The sequence below is a fragment of the Mytilus californianus genome, unplaced genomic scaffold, assembly GCF_021869535.1.
Source record: "Mytilus californianus isolate M0D057914Y unplaced genomic scaffold, xbMytCali1.0.p SCAF_8, whole genome shotgun sequence".
In the NCBI taxonomy this organism is placed as follows: Eukaryota; Metazoa; Mollusca; class Bivalvia; order Mytilida; family Mytilidae; genus Mytilus; species Mytilus californianus.
In genome coordinates, this window is record NW_026262734.1 from 81,472,486 (window position 1) to 81,495,382 (window position 22,897).

Consider the following 22,897-nt stretch of genomic DNA (forward strand, 5'->3'; position numbering starts at 1 on the left):
AACAAATTTTGTTTATCAATTTTTTTTTTAAATTTTAAAACAACAGTTCTGCCTGTAGCATCAATGAAGAGACTTTAATTTTCCAAATCCCCATCTGGTGCATATAAGTTAGCATCATACTTTTTGTTCACTTAGGTTCTGTCCTACATTCAGAATATACTAGTATATCATCACAATTTTATAATAAATCTTCAATTAAAATGCTAATGTAGAATTTCCTCAGATCTCTGAATATAATTTATCTTATGAAAAGAAAAGATTAAAAAAAAAAGTCTTGTTTATTGAAACAATTGTAAACTAATCAAATATGACATCTTCAGTTTGGCTAATTTCTGTCAGTTAACAGCCAAACTTTTTCTCCAGGAAAAATAAAGTACACATCTATAGATTGTGACATTTTTATGGACTATTAAATTAAATCTTTTTGTTTTTATCTGTGTACTTAATTATCCTCATTTTTTATCAACGGTGTTCTGATTCTAAACTAAATATCAGCTTTTCTCTCCATGCCCTATAATTTCCTGATTTTTTGTCCTAAAAATAATGTTCAATTAAGGATTATTGAATTATTTATTAGATTATCCTGAATTATATATCAAGCAATTTTGATTTTAAAAATTTAATATTATATATATATATATATGGATATATTTTCTGACAATACATACACATGCAAGTTATATAATACAAACATTTTAAGACTGAATTTTGGATTCTGAATTTTGAAAATATATATCCTTTACTAAAAGAAGCATTTATATTGTCAAAACTGCTGGACTTGCATGGTACAAGTTCTTGGTATACATATGCTAAGAATATTTCACACAACCCAGACCTTTTAGATAAAGCTAATAATTGTAGGGACTTAAATGAAGTAAACTCTTTAAAGCTTAAATGTAAGAATATTTTTGAAAATAGAATAAAAAGTTATGAGGAAAATAGTACACTGTTACTTTATAAAAATTTAAAACTTAACTTGGATTGAATTTTTTTTTTATTTAGCGTCCAATGACTTTTCTATAAGAAAATACATCACTGAGTTAAGAATTGGTGAACATAATTTAGAAATAGAAAAAGGCCACTGTTAAGGATAGAATATGTAAACTGTGCCACTTGCTGGAAGATGAAAAACACTTCTTCCTTGAAAGTAAAGTTAACAAACAAAAAAAGTCCATTCCGGAGTAACGATTATATGTAATTAGTATATTATTTATATTTATAATAATATCTGTAATATTACAATATCTATAATTACACAAGTTTGTATTTTTACTTTTACTTTTAAAGTATTTTTACGGAAATTATTCGTTACTCCGGAATTGATTTTTTATACTATCTCTAAAAGTATCAGAAACGAAAAACGGTCAGTGACCTTGCACGTTTTTTCAATCCTCGTGTTTGGATATATTGTTTTGTAATGTTTTGAAAATTTTGAATAATGATTTGAAAAGGTAAGTTGTTTTGTGTTTTACAACTTAATTATTAAATAAATTTGTTATTGATTTGACCCAAATAAATATCGTGCCGTGACCTTAACCTATCAATTGTTTGTAAACAATATATAACGTACTTACATTGTACATTTACAATTAAAGTATCACATGCATTAACACAGTGACAGCCTCTGTTTTTTTTAATTGCTTTATACCATAAAATGACTTCAATTTTTTCTCAAAATATTCAACACCTTTATCAATAGATATTATATAGATATAAGAAGATGTGGTATGAGTGCCAATGAGACAACTTTCCATCCTAGTCAAAATTTGTAAAAGTAAACCAATATAGGTCAAAGTACGGTCTTCAACACGGAGCCTTGGCTCACACCGAACAGCAAGCTATAAAGGGCCCCAAAATTACTAGTGTAAAACCATTCAAACGGGAAAACCAACGGTCTAATCTATATAAAAAACGAGAAACGAAAAAAAATTATGAACCACATCAACAAACGACAACTACTGAACATCAGATTCCGGACTTAGGACAGGTACAAACAATTGCAGCGGGTTTAAACGGTTTATCGCTATATTTGCCATACTATATAATTCTCCTATATTTTTTACTTCATATTTGAAAATTCTTAATGTGTCTACCATTTTAGCCTTTTTATTAGAAACTTAATGTACTTTATAAACTGAAAAGAATATTAAGCTAAGCAGATGATTAAGTGCATAGTATGCATCATCATGAATTTTGTATCCTATTACAAGAGAATGGAGACTTATCACATGTTCATCAATGCAGACTTTTTTTAGAATAAATATTTTCATTGATTTCCAAAATGTTTTATGATATGAACATGTAATGAAAAAATGATTATCATTTCTTATAGAATTGTTATTTCTTTGTGTTATTATGGTTGTTTTTTGTTTTTGTCACAAACTAATTATGTTTATATGTCAATAAATAAATTGTTAAATTTTGCTGTAATGAGTATTTTGAAATGTCAATAGAGAAAAAGATAACTGCCTAAATTTTGTATGAATAAAATCCTATAGATAATCCTAATCATTTGTTAATCAATGTAGAATGGAGATCAGTATCTTTAAATCTTAACTATTTTGATTTTAGAAAAATAATTTGAGAAACACCTTTTCAAAAGAAAAAGGCAGACATTATCAGATCCATAAAAATTGGAGACTGTTCAAGTTTACAATATATTAGAAGATGAGATTCATTTATTCTTCATTTGCCAAAAAATACATGTAAGAAATAACTGAAATTGAGAGAATAATTTAAAGGTATAACAGCAAAACAAACAGTCATGGCAGTATAAGCTACACGCAATGACATATAAATACTAAGGTCATGAGACAATTTTTTCTAAAAAATATTATTAAGCTATATGTTCAACTATTTTTATTATTTTATTCTATCTTTCATTATCACAGTAATTAAATTTGACAAACACATATATTTTACCTGAGATATATCACATGTACATTTACAATGTATCTGAGACACTTTACCTGTAAGCTATTCGATTCTATACCACTTAAATGCAATCATGATTTCCTTTTACCCTTGACTAGGTTTTGATTAATACCTTGTGTATTAATTAAGCAACAGTGGGTATAATAATGAACATATAGGGCCATCATGGTGGACATAGTTTTTATGGCCACCATTAATCAGAGTATGTCACAGGTAGTACTGTAATTCTACAAAACGTTAAACAATCGTACGACAATTAAAGCTCTTTCTAGACGAAAAGAAACTATTACGATGTGGTGGCCGCCGAATAGACAATGTTTTCAAGTTTCCATATCTGTTACCGTCAAAGGATCGTCTTACACATTTGGTAGTGTTAAAAGCACATGAGAACACTCTACATTCAGGTATAAATGTTACCCTAGCATATGTACAACAAATGTTTTGAATTTCGAAATTAAGACAGTGCGTAAAATCTATATTACAGAAATGTGTAACATGCCGAAAAGTAATTGGAAAATCATATCCCACACCAGTAATACCACACATAAGAGAGAGTTCATATGCCTATTTACATGTACCGTCACTCGAGCTGTACATTTTGGAATTATTTTACGATATCATCAAAAATCTTTTTTATTGTGTTTCAGGAGATTTGTAAGTCTACGAACCGTGCCGAAAATAATGATGTCAGACAATGCGCTGACGTTCAAAGTTGCATCAAGCGAAATTTCACGACTTTGCAATTCTATAAAAGTTATTGAATTTATTCAGATTTATGGTGTTGAATGGAAATTTATCCCAAATAGAGCTTCATGGTTTGGGGGCATGTAGGAAAGGTTAACTGGCTTGACAAAAACATCACTAATGAAAGTATTAGGACGCGCACATGTCAACGATGAGACTCTTCGAACAGTATTAACGGAGATCGAAGTCACGCTCAACGACCGTCTAATCACGTATATTTCCACCGATATCCGAGATCCGGAGCCGCTTACACCATCCCATCTTATACATGGACGAAGATTAACGACTTTAACGTATGTATCGTCAAACAGTGAAAATCTAAATGTTTGTTAATTAACGCACACAAGCTTGAACTATCAAGTGTTACAACGGACACAATTGATTGAGGATTTTTGGACAAGATGGATAGGAAAATACCTCACTTCATTGCGAGAATATCACAAGAGAGCGGGAGTCGACATTCAGAAGATTAAAGAAGACGATGTCAGATACACGACGAATCGAAACGCGTGCATCTGACACATGGTGTTGTGCAAAACACTATTAAAGGCAAGGACGGTTTAGTGCGCTTTACTATAGTGCGTACCAAGTCAGGAATAACAAATACACCGGTGGCGTAACTCTACCCATTAGAAGTCAACAGCATGAACTGTTGTTTGAGACGAAGTGAACGAAGAAACTAACGTGTGAACGGACTTGTTACTTTTTCTAATTTGTGAATAGACTGTCAAATTCATTAAGTGTTAACGTAAATTTCAAATTTCATATTTTTCTTGTTTGTGAAATAAATTTGTTTTAGTTTATTCCGCATGCCACAATACACCACAGTTAATAGACATTAAGTCTGGTGGCCCCGAGTAAGTCGATGATTTAGAGACAGTTTAATTTACGTCAAACGTTAACGGTACTTTTAACGACGTTTTCATTTTACCATTGTCAACGTCACTGTATATTTTGTTAACGTTTTTCTATCATTATTAGACACGTTATTATATTAAGTTGAGATTACACCATCAAACGAAATAGACGTTTTTTACTGCCTGTCCATACATCGAGTTTACCCATCTGTCATAGCAATAAGCTCTATTTTACATTAAATACTACTCTTTTTACATAACAACAATTATATCTTGTCATTTCGATTCCATCAATATGAAATATCTTTTTTGAGTAATTAAAAAGCATAATTAATTAATTAAAAGAAATACATTCAGTTATGTTATTAAATTATTTTGTCCGATTGATATAGTTTTCAGTACAGATATAAATAACTTAGGAAATCATTATAAATTCTACACTATCACTGACCATTAATCATCGGGTTTTCATCAAATAAACACGATGGCTGCAAATCGACTACTGGTTCTTTTTTGGATTCTTTTTGGTCAGTGGTTGTTATACCATTGATTAAGTCATTGGTAGCACTTGTATGAGAAATCTACAAATATAGCAAAGTTTTCGATTATTTTTTTTTTGATTTTTATGTTTTGAAAAAAAAACCAACAGACGTAAATATACACAAAACGGTAAACCCCAAATCAACTTTAAATCATTTAACCTTAATCTTTGAAGGCTATGCCTTTTGTGTATTATGTAAATGTTGCTTTTTTTTTGTTCAAGCGGCTATAAGCTAACCCCATAATATCGTTATCATATACCTTTGATCCACTAAGTGAATTTGATTTGTCAATTCCATACAAACTGTTTTTGTCTTGTATTAAGTCTTCGTCGTACTGGTCGTGTTTATGGCTTCTGACTAAATACAAAATTTAAATTGAAGAAAAATTTCACGTTCATAAATATAAAAAGTAAAATAACAAAATTAACAAACTCCAAGGAAAATTCATATCGGAAAGTCATTTATCGAAAGCCAAAATCAAAAGCTCATACACACCAAACGAATAGAAACAACTATCATATTCCTGACTTGGTACAGGCATTTCCTTATACAGAAAATGGTGGATTAAACCTGGTTTTATAGCTAGCTAAACCTCTCACTCGTACGACATTCGCATAGATTTCCATTATATTGACAACAATGTGTGAGCTAAACAAACTGACATAATAGGTAAAAATGTAAAAAATTGGGGTACCATGGAATAATGGTATAATTCATTAATGGACAGTCATTCATGCAGATTTTAGTACAATTCTATAGACTCATAAAAAAGTCTTGTATTATACATAATAATTCTAGTTGAAATACAACACACGCTCAATCAATCATTCGTTGAACCATCCTGCCCCCGCTCTACACAAGAAGGAAATAAAAGAAAATGAATAATAAGTGCAAAAGTTTATTGTAATGTAGATTCGTCAAAATTAGTTCTTATTCCTTGCTATTATAAATTTCACCCAATTTGAAATGAAAAACCTGCTTACCAAGATGCCATTTTACTTAAATCATTATTGTATTTTGTTACTATTACTAGAGCTTTTCTGAGAAAACAATGCAGCAGTGATATTTTGGTTTAAACGTAAAAATATTGAAGAAATAATTAAATGAACTGAACAGTTTTTCCTTATTTTTAGGAAAATTTCAATCGATACCGTAAAACGTTAAGGTGATCACATATAAAAATGATAAAAAGCCAACAATGTCTTCAATTAGTCTTACCTTTTCTTTTATTTGCGTCACTAACATCTGATAATTTCGCAACAGGTATGGTATACTTATTGTCGTCTTCAGGGTCAGTAGTTTGGGTATCCTTTAGAGAGTCTATGGCAGCAGTTTTGTGAGAATTTCGTAAGTTTGTATTGACAGACGTTTCCGAAATAATGTCTTGTTCAAAATCAATAAGTGAATCTTCTTTCGTCTGATACGACAGTAGTTTTGTTTCTGGAGAACTTCCTTGACTCTCGCTCTTTTGGGACTGTCTGTCACTCTTTTTAAATCCAATGTCTTTGTTAATATATTGCGTAAATGTATCTTGGGACTTCGTTGTTTTACGGTCAGTGCCAGGTCCATTTATATTATTGTCTGGTAAAAAATTGAATCAACATATTAAGTTTTTAACTTATCTTTATAATAAAATAAATGCTTTCATTTGTATTGTGCCGTTACACCACTGTCCCGGGTTAAGGGGAGGGTTAGGCGCCAGCAAACTAGTTTAACCCCGCCACATTCTGTATGTGCCTGTCCCAAGTCAGGGGCCTGTAATTCAGTGGTTGTCATTTGTTGCTGTATATCATATTTTTTTTCCGTTCATTATTTTGTACATAAATCAGGCCGTTGGTTTTCTCGTTTGAATTGTTTTACATTTGTCATTTCGGGCCTTTTATATCTGACTATGCGGTATGGGTTTTACTAATTTTTGAAGGCCGTACGGTGACCTATAGTTGTTAATATCTGTGTCACTTGGTCTGTTGTGGAGACTTTGTCTCATAATCTCATTGGCAATCATACCACATCTTCTTATTTTAATATTTCAAATATCAAGTGTCACTTCTTGAACCAGTCTATGACAAGAGCCCTAGAAATTGCAGAAAAAAAGCAAATAATCAAGCCTTTCAAGAATATGTGAATTTATTCGAAACATAGAATAAAATTTGTACAGTTTATTGTATTAAGTTAACTTGTAATGTCACTATGACGCCATAAACTGGCAAAATTGGTGTATTTGGACTAAAATAGCTATTTACACATACTTTTTTGACAAAACAGATAAAATCCAAGGCTTACAAAAACAATATTTACACTTTAACATCTTGTTAAATACATCTTGTTTCAAAATCTCTTTTCGGGTAATCCTTTGGCTCATATATTTTTATTAATGAAAATATCTATATAAAGAAGCTATTTTGTTCGTTTTGATATTTTTTTAAATAAGTAAATAAGAAGATGTGGTATGATTGCCAATGAGACAACTCTGCACCAGAAACCAAATGACGTAGAAGTTAACAACTAAAGGTAACCGTACTTATATGAATCAATAGTGTATAAGTCATCACATAACACTATAATACACTTGAAAAAGATATCTAAGATTCAGAAACAAGCAAAGTTTTGAAATTAGAAACTAAAGTTAATAATCCTTATGCAAATATTTTAGACAAAATTCAGACAAATAAACACCGTTGCCTGACAGCTTAATGTCTTGTGAACATCTGAAGGACATTATTTGTAGTTTTAAGATTTCATCTCTTCTCTTTTTCTAATCAAACTTAGTAACTAATTATAAAGAAACTAAGGTTTCAACTACCTTAGTCCCCGAGGGTATCATCAGCTTAGTAGTTAGTATTTCGGTACTGACATGAATTATAACAAACATTACTAAAGTTTTAACTCCCTCAGGCAAAGTTGACCTTAGATGGCTTTGGCTATTTTTTTTAGGTCCTTTTTGGCCTAATAGCTGTTCAACTGTGTCGGTTCTTATACATCATTGGCTGTCAAATATTCTGCTTTGATCGTTCATGATAAAGGTAAATCCAGAAAATCGCTTCGGACGCATGAAATTTAGAACGAGTTGTTTTCATTTTTTATAATTTATATTTATTTTATTATGAAACCATCTTTAATACCATAGAATTTATTTCGTTGATATAATATTTTGGTACAAAGACGTCCAGCTCAAACTACTACATTTTTCTTTCACGACATACTAGTAACAAATACTACTTAATCATGAACATGATGAACGCAAAAATGACTGACATATATTTGTTCTCCATTTTACCCTTCTTTTAGCATTGGAAATCTCTCGTAAGTCTTAATTATATAAACGTTACAAATTCTACTGCACCAAATGCAGTAAATGTCTCTTCAGTGACGATTAAGGCCAAAACATTTGAAAGTAAAAGCAAATATTGGAGATGTTAAAAAAGAATAAATTAATAGCCAAGCCTGGACAATAAAGAGAGCTATTAATAAGGGAGATACAATCCTTTATTCAAAACTGAGGTCCATATCCAAATTAAATATAACGGAGTTTTGTCAGAAAAATTAAACAATCTAAAACTGTCTTAAATTATTTTTACTTATGCTGTGAAATTATTTTTTAAGGTTTGTTCTCGTGTCCCTGGATAAACCTATGAATTTAATAAAGGATTCCGAGACAAAGACTCGATTCTCAATGTACAGATGGAAGGAGGTATGATGATAACCTTAACTTGACAACTGAAATTGCAACATTATTAAATTTCTTCTTTTCTTTTAAAATAATATTAGTTCTACCAATAAATTAACAGGTTGATATAATCTGGACAATACACCAGTTTCACATTTAACTGCGCATGTCTAATCTAATTAGCCAAACTATGAAATCGCGCGATAATTTCCGAGAGTTCATCAACTGGGGGCTAATGGTTGATAAGCAGTGACCATGCAGACTTGGGAAAAAAATCTTCTGATTACATGTTTGCGTTTACATGTCAAAGCAACATGAGCATCATTTGAATCAAAATATAAAAATTATATTGACGAAACAACTTTATTAACAATGACACGGTCAAAGATTTTAAAACAGACTACTGGTGTGTTGTTGATTGCGGTAATATACGATCTGATATGCCGCCTGGCTTTATTGTACCTTTAATTGTCACAAATTCAGGCTGAGGTCGTTCACTTAACGGGAAGAATAAATTAGATAAATAAGCGGGGCTCACTTCATCTACATAGTATTAGGTCATAAATTAAGAAGTCAATTAACACCTTAGCCATGTGGAATCCTCGTTTTACCTTGTACAATCTCACCAGGTGACAATTGATAAAAACGTACCCTTATCTATACATACAGTTACTGATAAAGGGCGACTATTTAATTGATTTATTCAACTTTTGTACACAATTATTTCCTGCATCCTGCAGATTATTCTTTTCCATCCTGCCTGGTCATACTTATTCATTTTTAACTCCTACTAGAATAATAATTTCCTAAACATCCCCCCTAAAAATCAAATGGTCATTCCCTTATACAGATATTTAAAATTTAACCCTAGTACCTAATTTATACTTATTTATCATGGCCAGTACGGACCTTAATGCCACTGGGAATATTTTAATAATTTAGGAGGGGGTTCATTCAGCAATTTGATCTTTTTTTATGGCAAAGCGTGGTAAATATAGGATATTCAAGTAATTTTAATGGCATGAAAAATGATAAACTTTTAGTTGAAAATATGTAGAAATTACCCTGTTTGCTGGGACTGAACCTCTACATAGACGAAGTCGATCATGAACATAGCTTAGAAATTAAAATGGTATTGAATGCATTGTATTATAGTCTGATGTTTGAAATTAAAGATAAACCTGTATTTCTGATACGTATTTTAAAACTGCTTTTATATCTCTCTTCATTATCATGGCCGTTTAAAATATCACTGACGCAGAAATATTTGAAACAAATGTACATTCAAATAAGAGGATGTGGTATGAGTGCCAATGAGACAACTCTCAATCCAGGTCACAGTACGGTCTTCAACACGGAGACGAGGCCCTGTCTACTATATGTCAATTTTTTCTGTTGGTATTCTGAAAGCATTTTATAAGAGCTATATCTTCCCACATTTTATTTTGATATTCTGTCATTCATTTTACCTTCAAATATTCTTATAATGATACCTTAAAAATTTTCTCTGTATAGTCCATACAAAATGTTTCATATTTTTACAACCTGTAGCTTAAAAACAAAACTCGGTGACCTATCATTGTGTTTTTCATATTTTTAACATATCACAATATATACTACATCTTTGACAAAGGATATAAGCACAAATTCTATCACTTTTTTTTTACACTTCCATACTACTATTAGTGGAAATTTCGATTATTTAGTAATGCCGGTAACTTATCCTTGTACCCATAAAATTTCACGTAAAAGTCACCATAATAGTAACCTGTTTTTTTTTTAAAGAAAATTAAAAGTTCGAGTCTATGATACTAAACCTATATGTAGGCCGTAACCCCGTAGATGCAAAAAAATATTTCAGAAAACCTGCGAATTGATACTGGAACAGAACTGAAATTAAATGTATTTTCTTTTTATCAAATACTTTTCTCTTTTCAAGAAAAATCAAAGTGATATACTGCAATGTACATAGCGCAGTAGGCAAAAGAAAGCAATTACAAGATTAATACTTTTTTAAAAACCATTTTACTAATATTAAAACACAACTGTTAGCAACAAGATGACTTATTTTCAGGTTTGAATTGTTTTGTGTCGGGACCTTTTAGAGCTTACTATTCGGTATGGATTTTTTCATTGTCGAGAGTTGTATGGTGATATATATAGTTGCTTTCATCTGTCATTTGGGTCTGGTGGATAGTTGTCTCGTTTGCAATCATACCACATCTTTTTATTTTAAATTTGTTAATCAAATAAACGATTATTAATATCTTAAACTTAAATAATCTCAAGCATACACCATGAGAGAGAGAGATGTGTATTATTAGTTGATTTATTATTGTGTTGCTAAATAACAGAGTCAATTTGATGTAGCCCCCTGTCACGTATGATATCGTTAATTATCGCGGGATTTAAACTCAAACGCGCATAGGATTTCGAGATCAGCGTTGATAAGTCGCTTATGTGAAACTGGTCTATTCAGAAAAGGTCAGTTGTGACGACACTTTGACTTAAAGAACTTGAATTGGCGTACTTAAAAAATATTAAAAAAAATAGTTATGAGCTAATGCCTCATCCAAAAAGTTCTGACACCTGTGTATATGACATCGTGTAGCAAAATAGTTTTATTAGTACAGCTTTGCTTCATATCAAGGTGAAGTTACAGTAAATGGGCTATGTCACAGATTGTAGTAATATTTTGCATACAACTCTGGCTCGGTGAAATACAACTGAAAATCGAAAACATAATGCATTTATCTCCTTTATCATTATTTTGAAATATTACCGATTGAATTCTTTCAAAATGGGTGAACATATTTGTCTTAAAATCATAAAATCTCTAATTTTTACTACATAGCTTTTTTCTTAAAAAATTATATGTTGTTGATACATCAATTTCCGTTTAAATGGTGTAAAATAAAGATAGGGTCACAGACTTCGTTTTTACGGTATACATCATTCAAAGAAGATTTTTCGCCGATTTTATGTGATTTCTATACAAATGTTCACCCATTGTAAAAGAATTCAATCAGTAATATTTCAGATAAAATAAGAGAAAAATGCATTATTTTTTCGATTTTCAGTTGTAGTTCAACGAGCCAAGGTTGTATGCAAAATTTTAGCAAAATCTGTGACATAGCCCATTTACTGTTCCTTGACCTTAATATATTAATGACAAGATGCCAAAATGAAGCTATTTGGCAGATTTGTGTGAAATACAAGAAATTTAATTCCTCAAGCAAATGCTCGACATAATTCAATAATATGAATACCGATATCTTACGGAATACTGTTTTGTTAACAATTGATGGATGATATATAAATCGTTTGATAAAGGTCAAGTGTGAAACATAACATTATGGCCTTTTACGTCAGTCGGACTCTTTTGAATTGTTGTTTGATTGCAATCATACTATATTTCCTTTTTTTTTTTAGAATATCTTCTCCTTTACGATTGGATATAGCTACATTATATCATAGAAACTCCAATTCCTGAACAGATATTTGATCGATCGTTGTTTACTACTAACCATGAGATTTAACTGACACTGTGACATTTTTGAACATTATTAATCATATTAAAGTTTGGACACAACAAAAGAACTTTAGAGGTTAAGGTGTAAAATTACTTTTATTAAAATTTTCCTACTGCATATTTTAAAGAATAGGAAGAAAGCATGATACAAAAAAGTGTTCGTTCCAATTATACATAAATAGGGTGATTTAATTTAATGCACTAAGCACATACATAGATGCTAAGTGGATGTTAATATAACGCTATTAACCTGACGAAATTAGTATATTTTACCTAAATGTGTATACTGCCCATAATTTATGTCAAAATCATATATGAACAAAATCATAAACGACCAGTCTTGCTGAATTATTTTAACAACTTCAAAATCTTTGAATAATATATTTTCAAAGAAATATAAAGGTTGTAGTTTTACTTAAAAGCTATTTACAAGATATGTTATTTAGGCTTTTCGAGAGTTTTAGGCATTTTCCTCAAATCAGAGAAGTTATAAAGACAAAGAGCAATTAATTATATATCGCTTATAAATAATATTACCGATATATGCATAGACAGAAACCAATAAATACAAATTTCATAATTGACGGTGAAAACTTTGTCAACGTGTGAATTATGTTATTTGATATATTAAGAATACATGTTTAAATTATGGAATTCATAGTAATGAAAAGGATGTCTTTTACATATCTTAACGGGTTAACTTTGAACAGATCTGAGAAACATAATCTGTCTCAGTGTATATCTTTTGAATGAAAATTCTACCATAAATGTTATAATTACTATGTATTCTAAATGAAAGTAAATCAAGAAAAACGCTTCGGACGCATAAAATTTACAAAGTGTTATTTTCATTTTCTACATCTCGGTTGATAAACTGTGCGACCTTATGTTATCATACGCAAAGCATTTCTGTTCTTTGTCCACTGTTTTAGAAAGGGAGCAATAAAAGGTCATTCAAACCGGATATTTTACTAACACAGATTTACAGAGACAGAAATCTCAGTAACACATGAAGTTACAAATCCTCCTATCGAACATCGCACTGCTTCATTAAACGACATTCTTAAACATAGAACACGTTTTTGAAACTTTGTTTGGCAAAATATACATCAACTGCATAAAAAGTTGGATCATTCAATGTATGCTACTAGGGTTGAATACTACGCTCTTTAAATAATTACGTTATATGCACAAAAATTTCTCAAAGTAGGTGATGCATCAACTTTTACCTTCTGGACTATTTAACTTGATACTTGATCAATAAATATATAAAACAATAGACAAAAGAAACCATTGAAGATAGAAAATACAAGTTTGATTTATTTGGCATACAAAATCTTCTGTTTCGCTGCTTATTTCCTTAGATGTTTGATATAACATAAGATTTTGTTTTTATTTTAATGTCGTATATGCCGTACGATAACAAAACGTTCTGATAAATAAAGTTCAAGGATTTTCGAACGTTTACGATAGATTAGTATACGTAAAACCTATAAAAATAATATCGTGAATGAATCTTATTCTCACCCAATGTGATTGTTTTTGCTTGTTCGATTACCGCGTCTTTGATGAGATTTTTACCAAAAGTAGCCAGAAAATCTAAATATTTTAAGGATATAAGTGAAAGGTTCCAACTCCCTAAGGTAAAGGTAAGGACCTGAGATGAATGTCGCTATTATTTTCACGTCCGTTTTGGTCATATGTTTCTACGTATTTCTGTAGCGTCCCTAGGATGGGTAATCCAGAAAAGAGCGTAGGACGCACAAAAAGTGTTTTTATTTACATTTGCAGTAAAATCTATATGTGCATATTTTTATTCTCTGTATTTCGTTGTAATACGGTGCATATGTGTCACGTTTCGCAGCATCTCATAATGGTTTCTTTTTTGCAAATCATTTTTCAGTGATGTATTTTTGTCATTGCAATTTTGAAACATATGTTTCATATAAAAGCCTAACTGGAAATATAATACTAATTTACAAAATAAATAGAAGCACAATTCTAGGATTTTGTTTTCGTCCATTTCGTGTAAGGAAACTTACAATTCAAATACAAAATTGTGACAGTCTCTATAGTATATATTGAAGTTATTTTGTGATGAACATTACGTTATTTAAAAATATTATCGAAACGAAGGTTTAACTTTTTTTCTAGAATTCAACCTTCATCTTTTAATCTAACGCAAAGCTCTGGTTCCTTGTCCGGATGTGACTATAATTTATGTTCTTTCCGATTTGATTAGCTGTTCAACGTTTGTAAAAGATTTGCTTTTTCAAATATATTGACCTCGAGCATCACTGGAGAGAAATTTATAATTGAAATGAACATATGGTGCAGTAAAATTGGTAGCGTTGATGATATTACTACCACTGGATCGATGCCAGCGGACTGTTAGTCCCCAAGGGTGCGGATATTGTTTGATTGAAATTTGCTCATCGTTATAACATTTTTGAAGTCATTTTGAATTGAGGAATATATCTCACTCATGCAAAGCTCTGATTCCTTGTCCGAATTTGACTTACTTAACGTCCTTTTTAGTTTGTACACTAGACATGAAATATCGAAATGTGCCTCTGATGCTGTAAAAATTTTACCGTTTATGTTATCATCTCGTTAAATTGAAAATAAAGGTAAAGAGACGATCAGAAATTAGAAGTAAGCTTCCAAAAGCCTTACTTGCTGACCTGAAAAATTAATCTAAATGAATAATGGCTCAAAAGAAATAAATCCTGTCAAATTTAGCTTTCTTTCGATCAGTCACTCTAAGCTCAAAATTAGAAGCTTCGCCTCATATTGAATAAAAAGATTGTAGGGAACGAAACATATACACATTCTTTCAGAGTGTGGTCATGATAGACTGAATGGTCTTAGACAAAAAAATATATGAAAAGTTTACCAAAAGAAAGACAACGACAAACGGCAAGTGACGGTAATATTGACATACATGTAGTCCTCAGAACCCTTATGGTGAGCTAACATTATCTTTTCTTATTGAATTTGAATAATATCAATAGTTTAATGTAATTAAAGCATAAACATAAATTAGTGACATGCAAAGGTGATCCCGTTTGGTTGTTTTATTCATATGTATTATCATGTAGTTTGTTTTAAAATCTGTTTAATAAAATTATCATGAAAAGAAGGCTGCATATGTTGCATATTAACCGATTACAGATTAATATATCATGTAGACTATCATTGAGGACCGTTTGTTGACCTCTTAATGTCCTTGACGTACACTCGTTATCATCGACGAATACCTGAAATAACTACGAAATTTCAAGCTTCAGTATTATTTTCTTTATTTTGGTTGTAACTCTTTAAAACATTTGTCTGTTGATTGCTGATTTTGACTTCTTTCACTTATCTTTGTAAAAAAAATCGGGGAAAATTATTTTCGTCCTTTATATTTTCTATTTTCTCGTTCACTTTAAAATTTGTTAGCTGTATATCTTCTGACTGTAAGTAAGTACTTTTTAATTTTTTTTCTGGTACATAAATTGCAAATGCATGCATAAAAATTCAAACCAATAGCGTATTTAATGATCTTTTAAAAACGTAATTATAATATTCTATTTCTAATAATGATGTATTGACGATTAATACTTTTTTGAAACGAACCTTTCCGACACTGCAATAAATTAATAAATACATTTGTACTAACCTCCAAGCTTGTATTCCTGTCGTGTTTCGGATGACCCCAACGAGCCATTAAGAGAATGGGTATATGATCTTGAAATGTCAGATTTAGTTTTCTCCTTACTTAAGTTGTCGTCTGCACTCTTGAAGGAATCATGTGAAAGACTATTTACAGTAGATTTGGAAGTAGCCCTCTGATTCAAACAATTGAATGAGCTCGAGTGTGTCATATGTTCAGAATCCTGGACAATGTTTTTATCTGAATAAGATATAAATAATCCACTTTAAATTAATATGTACATGTACTTTCTTTACGGGATGTTTTTTTTATATAAAAAATATAATCATCAGTTACGATTTTTGTGTTTAAGGATGTTTGCTACTCTTGCTTTTGACTTTTTGTAAGATTTTCTGAATCCTCTAGTTTGATCCATTTTGTACCAATACAAATTTTTCCCCTAAACACGTAATTTTCTTTCCATAATTTTATTACATATAGTTTAAAAAGCCATTTTTTTTAATCTAGTATAACACTTGTTATTTTTTCATAGTTTTTGAGAGAAAAAAAAATAAGCGCGAATGTTAAATATATGAAACATCTAGAGATATTCGTTTCTAGACAAATTTTCAATTGATTATATCTCAAAAACAAGGACACGGATCTGTCTTTTTTAATACTTTTTAAGATCTGTTAATTATATACTATCAATTTATAACATTCAGTTAAAACGGTTGTCATTTTAAAACAGAAGCGAACATTCCTAAGTTTTTATGATATTCTACTATGTAAGATATTGTGAATTGCAAAGATAAACTCTAATATAAAGTTTTTCGTTGTTTATAGGTTAAACTTTGTAAATATATTTGTTTCTAAAGTCACGCTCCTTTTGAGGAGATATTTAATATTTATAAATATTTCGTTTTGTTCACCTAGGAATAGATTACCTTAGCTGTATTTGGTAAAACCTTTCGGAATTTTTGGTCCTCAATGCTCTTCAACTGCATACTTTATTTGGTCAATTTAGCTTTTTTGATTCGTGCGTCACTGATGAGTCTTCTGTAGACGAAACGCGCGTCTGGCGTACAAAATTGTAATCCTGATATCTATGATGACCACTTTGAAATTTTACCAGTATAAATACAGATTGATAGCGGTTCAATTGAATTCTCAGGAAGACTCCAAGTAAAGGGAGGGGTATTTCAAAATTTAACTCTTAGAAGTTCAAGGCATATAATTGTTGAAAATATGCCGCACAGCCCTATGTTTTAACCAATGCAAAAATAGAAGTGCATGTGAACTTTCCATTCTAGAATATAATTTTTACGAAACTTCATAGTAAAGGTGGCACAGTAAAAGGAGTTCCTATGGGAAATTGCAGTGTCCATATTTACAGAAGTGCAACCTTAAGGCTTATTTATCATTTATCTTTAATAACGTTATCGTGCGATTGTGTAATTCTTATAATTACATTTTTATGCAACAAACATAAAATAAAGAGTTATATCAAGCTTTTCCTTTGTTTTTCATTGCATGATTTTAACATTGTAACGGAGAGCACGTGTTATTTAAAGCTGTTGTATTTTATACGGGAAAAAATATGATATTGAAGTGCCTCGCGATTGTTGTCAGCCAATTAAAATTACGGATTCTAAATAAACACACTTGTCATGTCGTGCTTATAACCAGATGTATGTTTTAAAATAACTGTTTGTGCTTGTATGAATTTTTACAACAGACAATCATCCTTGCCAAGTGTGTTAAATGTTGTATTTTAAGACACATTTTAGTTTGGACCTATATACTGCTGCCAAAAATCCAAATTTCAGTATTTTTTTCCTTTTTTCTTTTTTATATTTTGCTTTTGCTTTTGTTTTTGTTATTTATTTATTTATTATATTCTCTTCGGTCTTTTCTTTTTCTCTAAAATATAGTTCTATTTTTATTGAACAATACTATGGAAATAATGGATACATAATAATAACGTAATGTAAACTGTATATTTCAGAATTTAGAATACTAAGAAAAATCCAAAGAACGCTGAGATGATAAACAAAAATTGCTACTCGCATATGTAAATAATTATGGAAAATCAGAGCCAGAAAAGCAGCACAACAAAGGTAAATATAATAAACTAAAGAAAACACAGATTAATCTTTTTTTCGACAAATACTGAGAAAAGACAGAAAAATGAATCTCCGAAAATAAACATCAAGAGAGGATCCAAATCTAGAAGCCAATCTCGCAACCGACCAACAAATAGGAAGAACCAAGAATCATATTCAAGTGTGATCAAACGTAAAGGTTTTAAGTAATTTGTGGTAACGAAATCCCTGACTTAATAATTTACTAGTGATACATAGGCTACGCTCATTGAAATCAAAAATTCACCACAGACACGAGCCAAGTTGACGAGTTGGGATATAAAAACACCGTAAGACGGTGCCAACGGAACATCACTGTCCAAAAAAATTAACAATAGGGAAAGAAAAATCATCCCTTTTGTCGTAAATTTTTGTGTAAAGTTTCTGATGTAATACTGAAATATCTAGATCTAGGAAAGGACAGTTATTGCTGTTGATATTTGATTTATTTAAAGTAAAATCCTTTGGGTAAATTTCAGCAGTATAATTAGAGAATTCTTGATTATTTAACGAAAATATATCATCAAGATAACGGTTAGAGTTGTTGAATTTATCAATTAAATGGAATTTAGACGTTTTTTTTTACTGAGTTTGACCATAAACTGTGATTCATAACAGTAAAGGAACAATTCTGCTATCAAAGGGGCACAATTGGTGCCCATAGGAATACCTACAATCTGTCGATAAACTTTATTGCCGAAACGTACATAAATGTTGTCAAGGAGACAATTAAGGGCTTTAATCATCTAATCACACCGCCTGTTAGTATATCTAGCATATTTACCTTTCTCATTTGAGAAAAGAGCTTTTTATGAGTTGCGGCAAATAAATTTGCAATCAGATTTATCAAACGACCATTTAATTAGAAAGGAACACTTTTGTTTGATAAGATTGTGTAGAAGTGTAGTATAAAGAGTGGAAAAGTCAAAACTGTCAACCGGATCAAAAGGACCATTAAAACCATGTAATTTATCTAAAACATCCAAAGATTTTTTTACACTCCAAAAAAACTCTTAACATACTATAGTAAAAAGAAACCATTATTACCAAAGAAGCCAAAAAGGAGGCTCAATTGTAATAATGGATACACAATACTGTAATTGTACCCATTTTCGCGGGTACTTATTTTCGCGAATTGTGTATTTCAAACAAGTTCGAGGGTATTTATTTTCGCGATTTTTTCCCGAAAATAAAATAAAAGAAATCGTTTCACTATTATAATTATTGTCTCGTGTGTCAATATCAACTTTATTAAAAGTAAATGGGTAAATAGCCATCGGGTAAACTGTATTTAGTAACTTTGGTTATTTGTAAATAATCGTCGTGTGTATTTATTTGTGCTTGATTTATTTTCATAAAATCTAATTATAATTGCAATTTTGTTTGTTATCAAATGAGTACAGTAAAACTTTCTAAAACATTGTTTGCTTCTATACACATATGTTTGTAAATCAATCAATAACTACAATAAAAAAGTCATATGGTTCAAGGTAACCTTGAGCCGTTATTGTTTCTTTGATCTTAAATTGGTTTCTACTGGTCACCTATTGATATTAATTTATTTTGTTTATTTAACGGATTAAAAGGTTTATAAACATGTCATGTCATCGATGTAAGGTGCATAGATGAACAGTAAGTTTTCAGTTGAATGGTTGGATTTAAATTCGCATGTATTTATTTCGCGATAATATATCAACCGCGAAATTCGTGAATATAAATACACCGCGAAAATAAGTACAATTACAGTATTATAAAGACAAGATCTTGGAACAATTAAATGATAGGACATATTATAAACAAATAGAGGAAAGCATTGACGAGAAGGCCATGCGAACCATCAGCACATTGATTTCAAAATACTGCAATAGCATAACAGATAAAGAAGAAGATTTTCTGTAGAACTTTGAGATAAAAAAATAGTTACTTCTGTGTTTTGCCAAAGATCCATAAAAGTCTACAAATTCAAAAGCCATTTCACAACAACAAGAGGAGTATATTACTTTGAACTCACCAAGTGACTATAAGTTTAAACCTATTGTTGCCGAAGGTCCAACACATCGCTTAAGTAATTTTATAGACATAACACTTAAACCGCTCTGTCAACATGTTCCAAGTTTTATTCAGGATGACTTAGAATTCCTTAACCACTCATCTACTCATATTGAGGATAATTGTTTATTTATAAGTTTTGATGTGACCAGTTTGTACAACCAACATTTCCCATCGATTAGGAGTTGATGCTACATAATTCTGTTTGGACAAACATGGAAACACACTAAACCCTCGCTTCCCGTATTTATTTCGTCTTCATGCCTTGATAATTATCTTAGAACATAATTCTTTTTATTTTAACGACCAAAACTACTCACAGATATCTGGAACAGCAATTGGAACTAAGATTGCACCAACATATGCAACGCTAGTATTGGGATTTATTGAACATAAAATGTACGAGATGTTAGAAATTGAGTTTGACATCGAATATTCAGCTAACATACGAGAACAATGGAATATTTTTTAGATGACTTTATAATCTGAAATAAAACCGACAAAAAACTACATACTTCCCATAGACTCATCGATAACATCAATCCTGCAATAAAATTTACCATTGCAAGGAGCACCACTGAACTGCCATTTCTAGATATACTGGTGACTAAAATCAACGGAGAAATCTCAACAGATATCTACTACAAACCAACAGACACACATTAATATTTGGATTTCCGATCATGTCACCCCTCACACACTAAGAGAATTATTCCCTTCTGTCTTGCGAGACGGCTGTTTTTGATAGATAGCAATACAGAAAAAAGAGAATAACGCTTAAAGGAACTATCGTACTTTTTAAGGGGACAAAATTATCAAAAATATCTAGTAAATCGTGGTATTGAAAAGGCAAAGTCGATACCACTTTCGGAGTTGAGGAAATCAGTACGACAAGAAATGGACAATACTGTTATACCTTTTGTTAGAACACAAAATCCATTCACCCTAACAGGTACAGCGTTATACACACACATTTGCCTATATTACACAAACAGGAAAATATAAAGACACTTTTTCCTGCAAAGTCATTGCTTAAAAGTAAAAAATAAACCCAAAATCCTTAGAAGATTCTTACACGAGCAAGATTTGAATGGAGAAATGTGCAGAAATTTTCAGCAAAACGGTGAAAAGATAAAAGGTGTGGTCTGTGCAAATATATTCACGTTAGTTCCAAACTGGAATTATCAAGTGTAAAAACAATTACACCGAACAGAAATCTAAACTGTGGTTCAGAAAACCACATATATTGTGTAGTTTGCAACAATTGCAAAGAATGTATAAGAAATAATAAGTGGTATAATTGCCAATGAGACAACTCTCCACCAGAAACCAAAGGACATAGAAGTTATCAACTATAGGTCAACGCGCGGCCTTCAACAATGAGCAAAACCTATACTGCATAGTCAGCTATAAAAGCCCCCGAATGACAAATGTAAAATAATTTAAACGAGAAAACTAACGGTCTGATTTATGTAAAAACAATGAACGAAATACAAATATGATACACAGCAATAAACAACCACTGAATTAAAGGCTCCTAACTTGGGACAGGCGCATACAGAATCTGGCGGGGTTAAACATGTAAGCGGGCGACCAACCCTCCCCTTATCCTGGGACAGTAGTGCAATATAAAACACAAGAAATGCACAAAACAATAAACCAAAAAAAATCATATTCTACAGCAACAAACAACAACCACTCAATTACAGGCTCCTGACTTAAAACTTGGTACATTGGACGAACGGGAAATTTGTAACGCGAACGAATCCGAGTTCTTAGAGAAAACATGAAGGATTCTAGCACAAGAATGATCAATTGAAATGAACGTCTAGAAGTGCGAAAGTACAATATTCAGTGTTCCCATTTTACAAAATGAGCGTAACAAATGAATTTAAAAGACTTGCTAAAGAGTCTCATTTTATAAATATTTCTACACCAAAGGTAAATTGTGCTGCTTAGCCTCGAAATAATTAAGAAATATGTGTAATGCGAATTACTCCCCTTTTCATTATCATAACGTCCTAAGCCATCGTCGTTGACGGCGTCGCTAGAGACAACAATTTCATTCGCCTGAGGAGTATTAGGAGGGAGGAATCATTAGCGAACATTATGTGATTTTTATTGTGATTTTGAATATTTACTAAATGTAGTCTATTGCAAATTTTTTCTTTTATTTATATATATCTGTACACAGTGGAGCTTACAAATTAATTCTATAAAAAGTCTAAAGATTTTCGTCTTACTATGTGACAACTTTCCGACAGGCGTTCTCCATCGAATACCCTGTGGTTATACAGGGCTAACACCATAGTTTATATATACTTCGTCTCAAATTCAGCCCAACAATGTTAGATCTGCAAATTTGCGTTAGGAAATTTGTTGTTCTCCCCTCAGCGGGATTCGAACCCCTGCATCTGAGACATCGTGGCAACAGTGCCTGCACTGTGTCCATATCTTTTAAAGGAGAGGTTGAATGATTGCCAATAATACAACTATCCACAAAGAACAAAAGGAAAATGATGTGAACAGGTCACCATGCAGTCTTCAAAAATAAACAAAATCTACATTATATAGTAAGGTATAAAGGCTCCGGAAGACACAATGTGATATAAAATAAAACCAACGACCCAAAAAATTAAAAAAATAGTAGCCAGTAACAAGCATTTACCAATATCTCTAAAACCGCGATGTTTTGGCAGTTATACACCTGTTTTGAATAACAATTTAGAAATGTCACTTAGGTACGCTTTACTATTCCTTACAATGCTGACCCGGGGAAATTTGTACAAAA

The 22,897-nt window shown here is 31.1% G+C and overlaps 1 protein-coding gene across 1 annotated transcript in view; it reads right to left on the bottom strand.

The window, feature by feature from the left end:
* Window positions 1-22,897, bottom strand: part of LOC127711525 (uncharacterized) — a 64,805-nt gene that overhangs the window by 19,310 nt on the left and 22,598 nt on the right. Inside the window, exons 8-11 of the mRNA XM_052217606.1 lie at window positions 15,941-16,174; window positions 6,296-6,658; window positions 5,337-5,434; window positions 4,987-5,116 (exon numbers count right to left, since the gene is read on the bottom strand). Of these exons, the coding sequence (XP_052073566.1) occupies window positions 4,987-5,116; window positions 5,337-5,434; window positions 6,296-6,658; window positions 15,941-16,174 (825 nt within the window). The remainder of the gene's footprint in view (window positions 1-4,986; window positions 5,117-5,336; window positions 5,435-6,295; window positions 6,659-15,940; window positions 16,175-22,897) is intronic.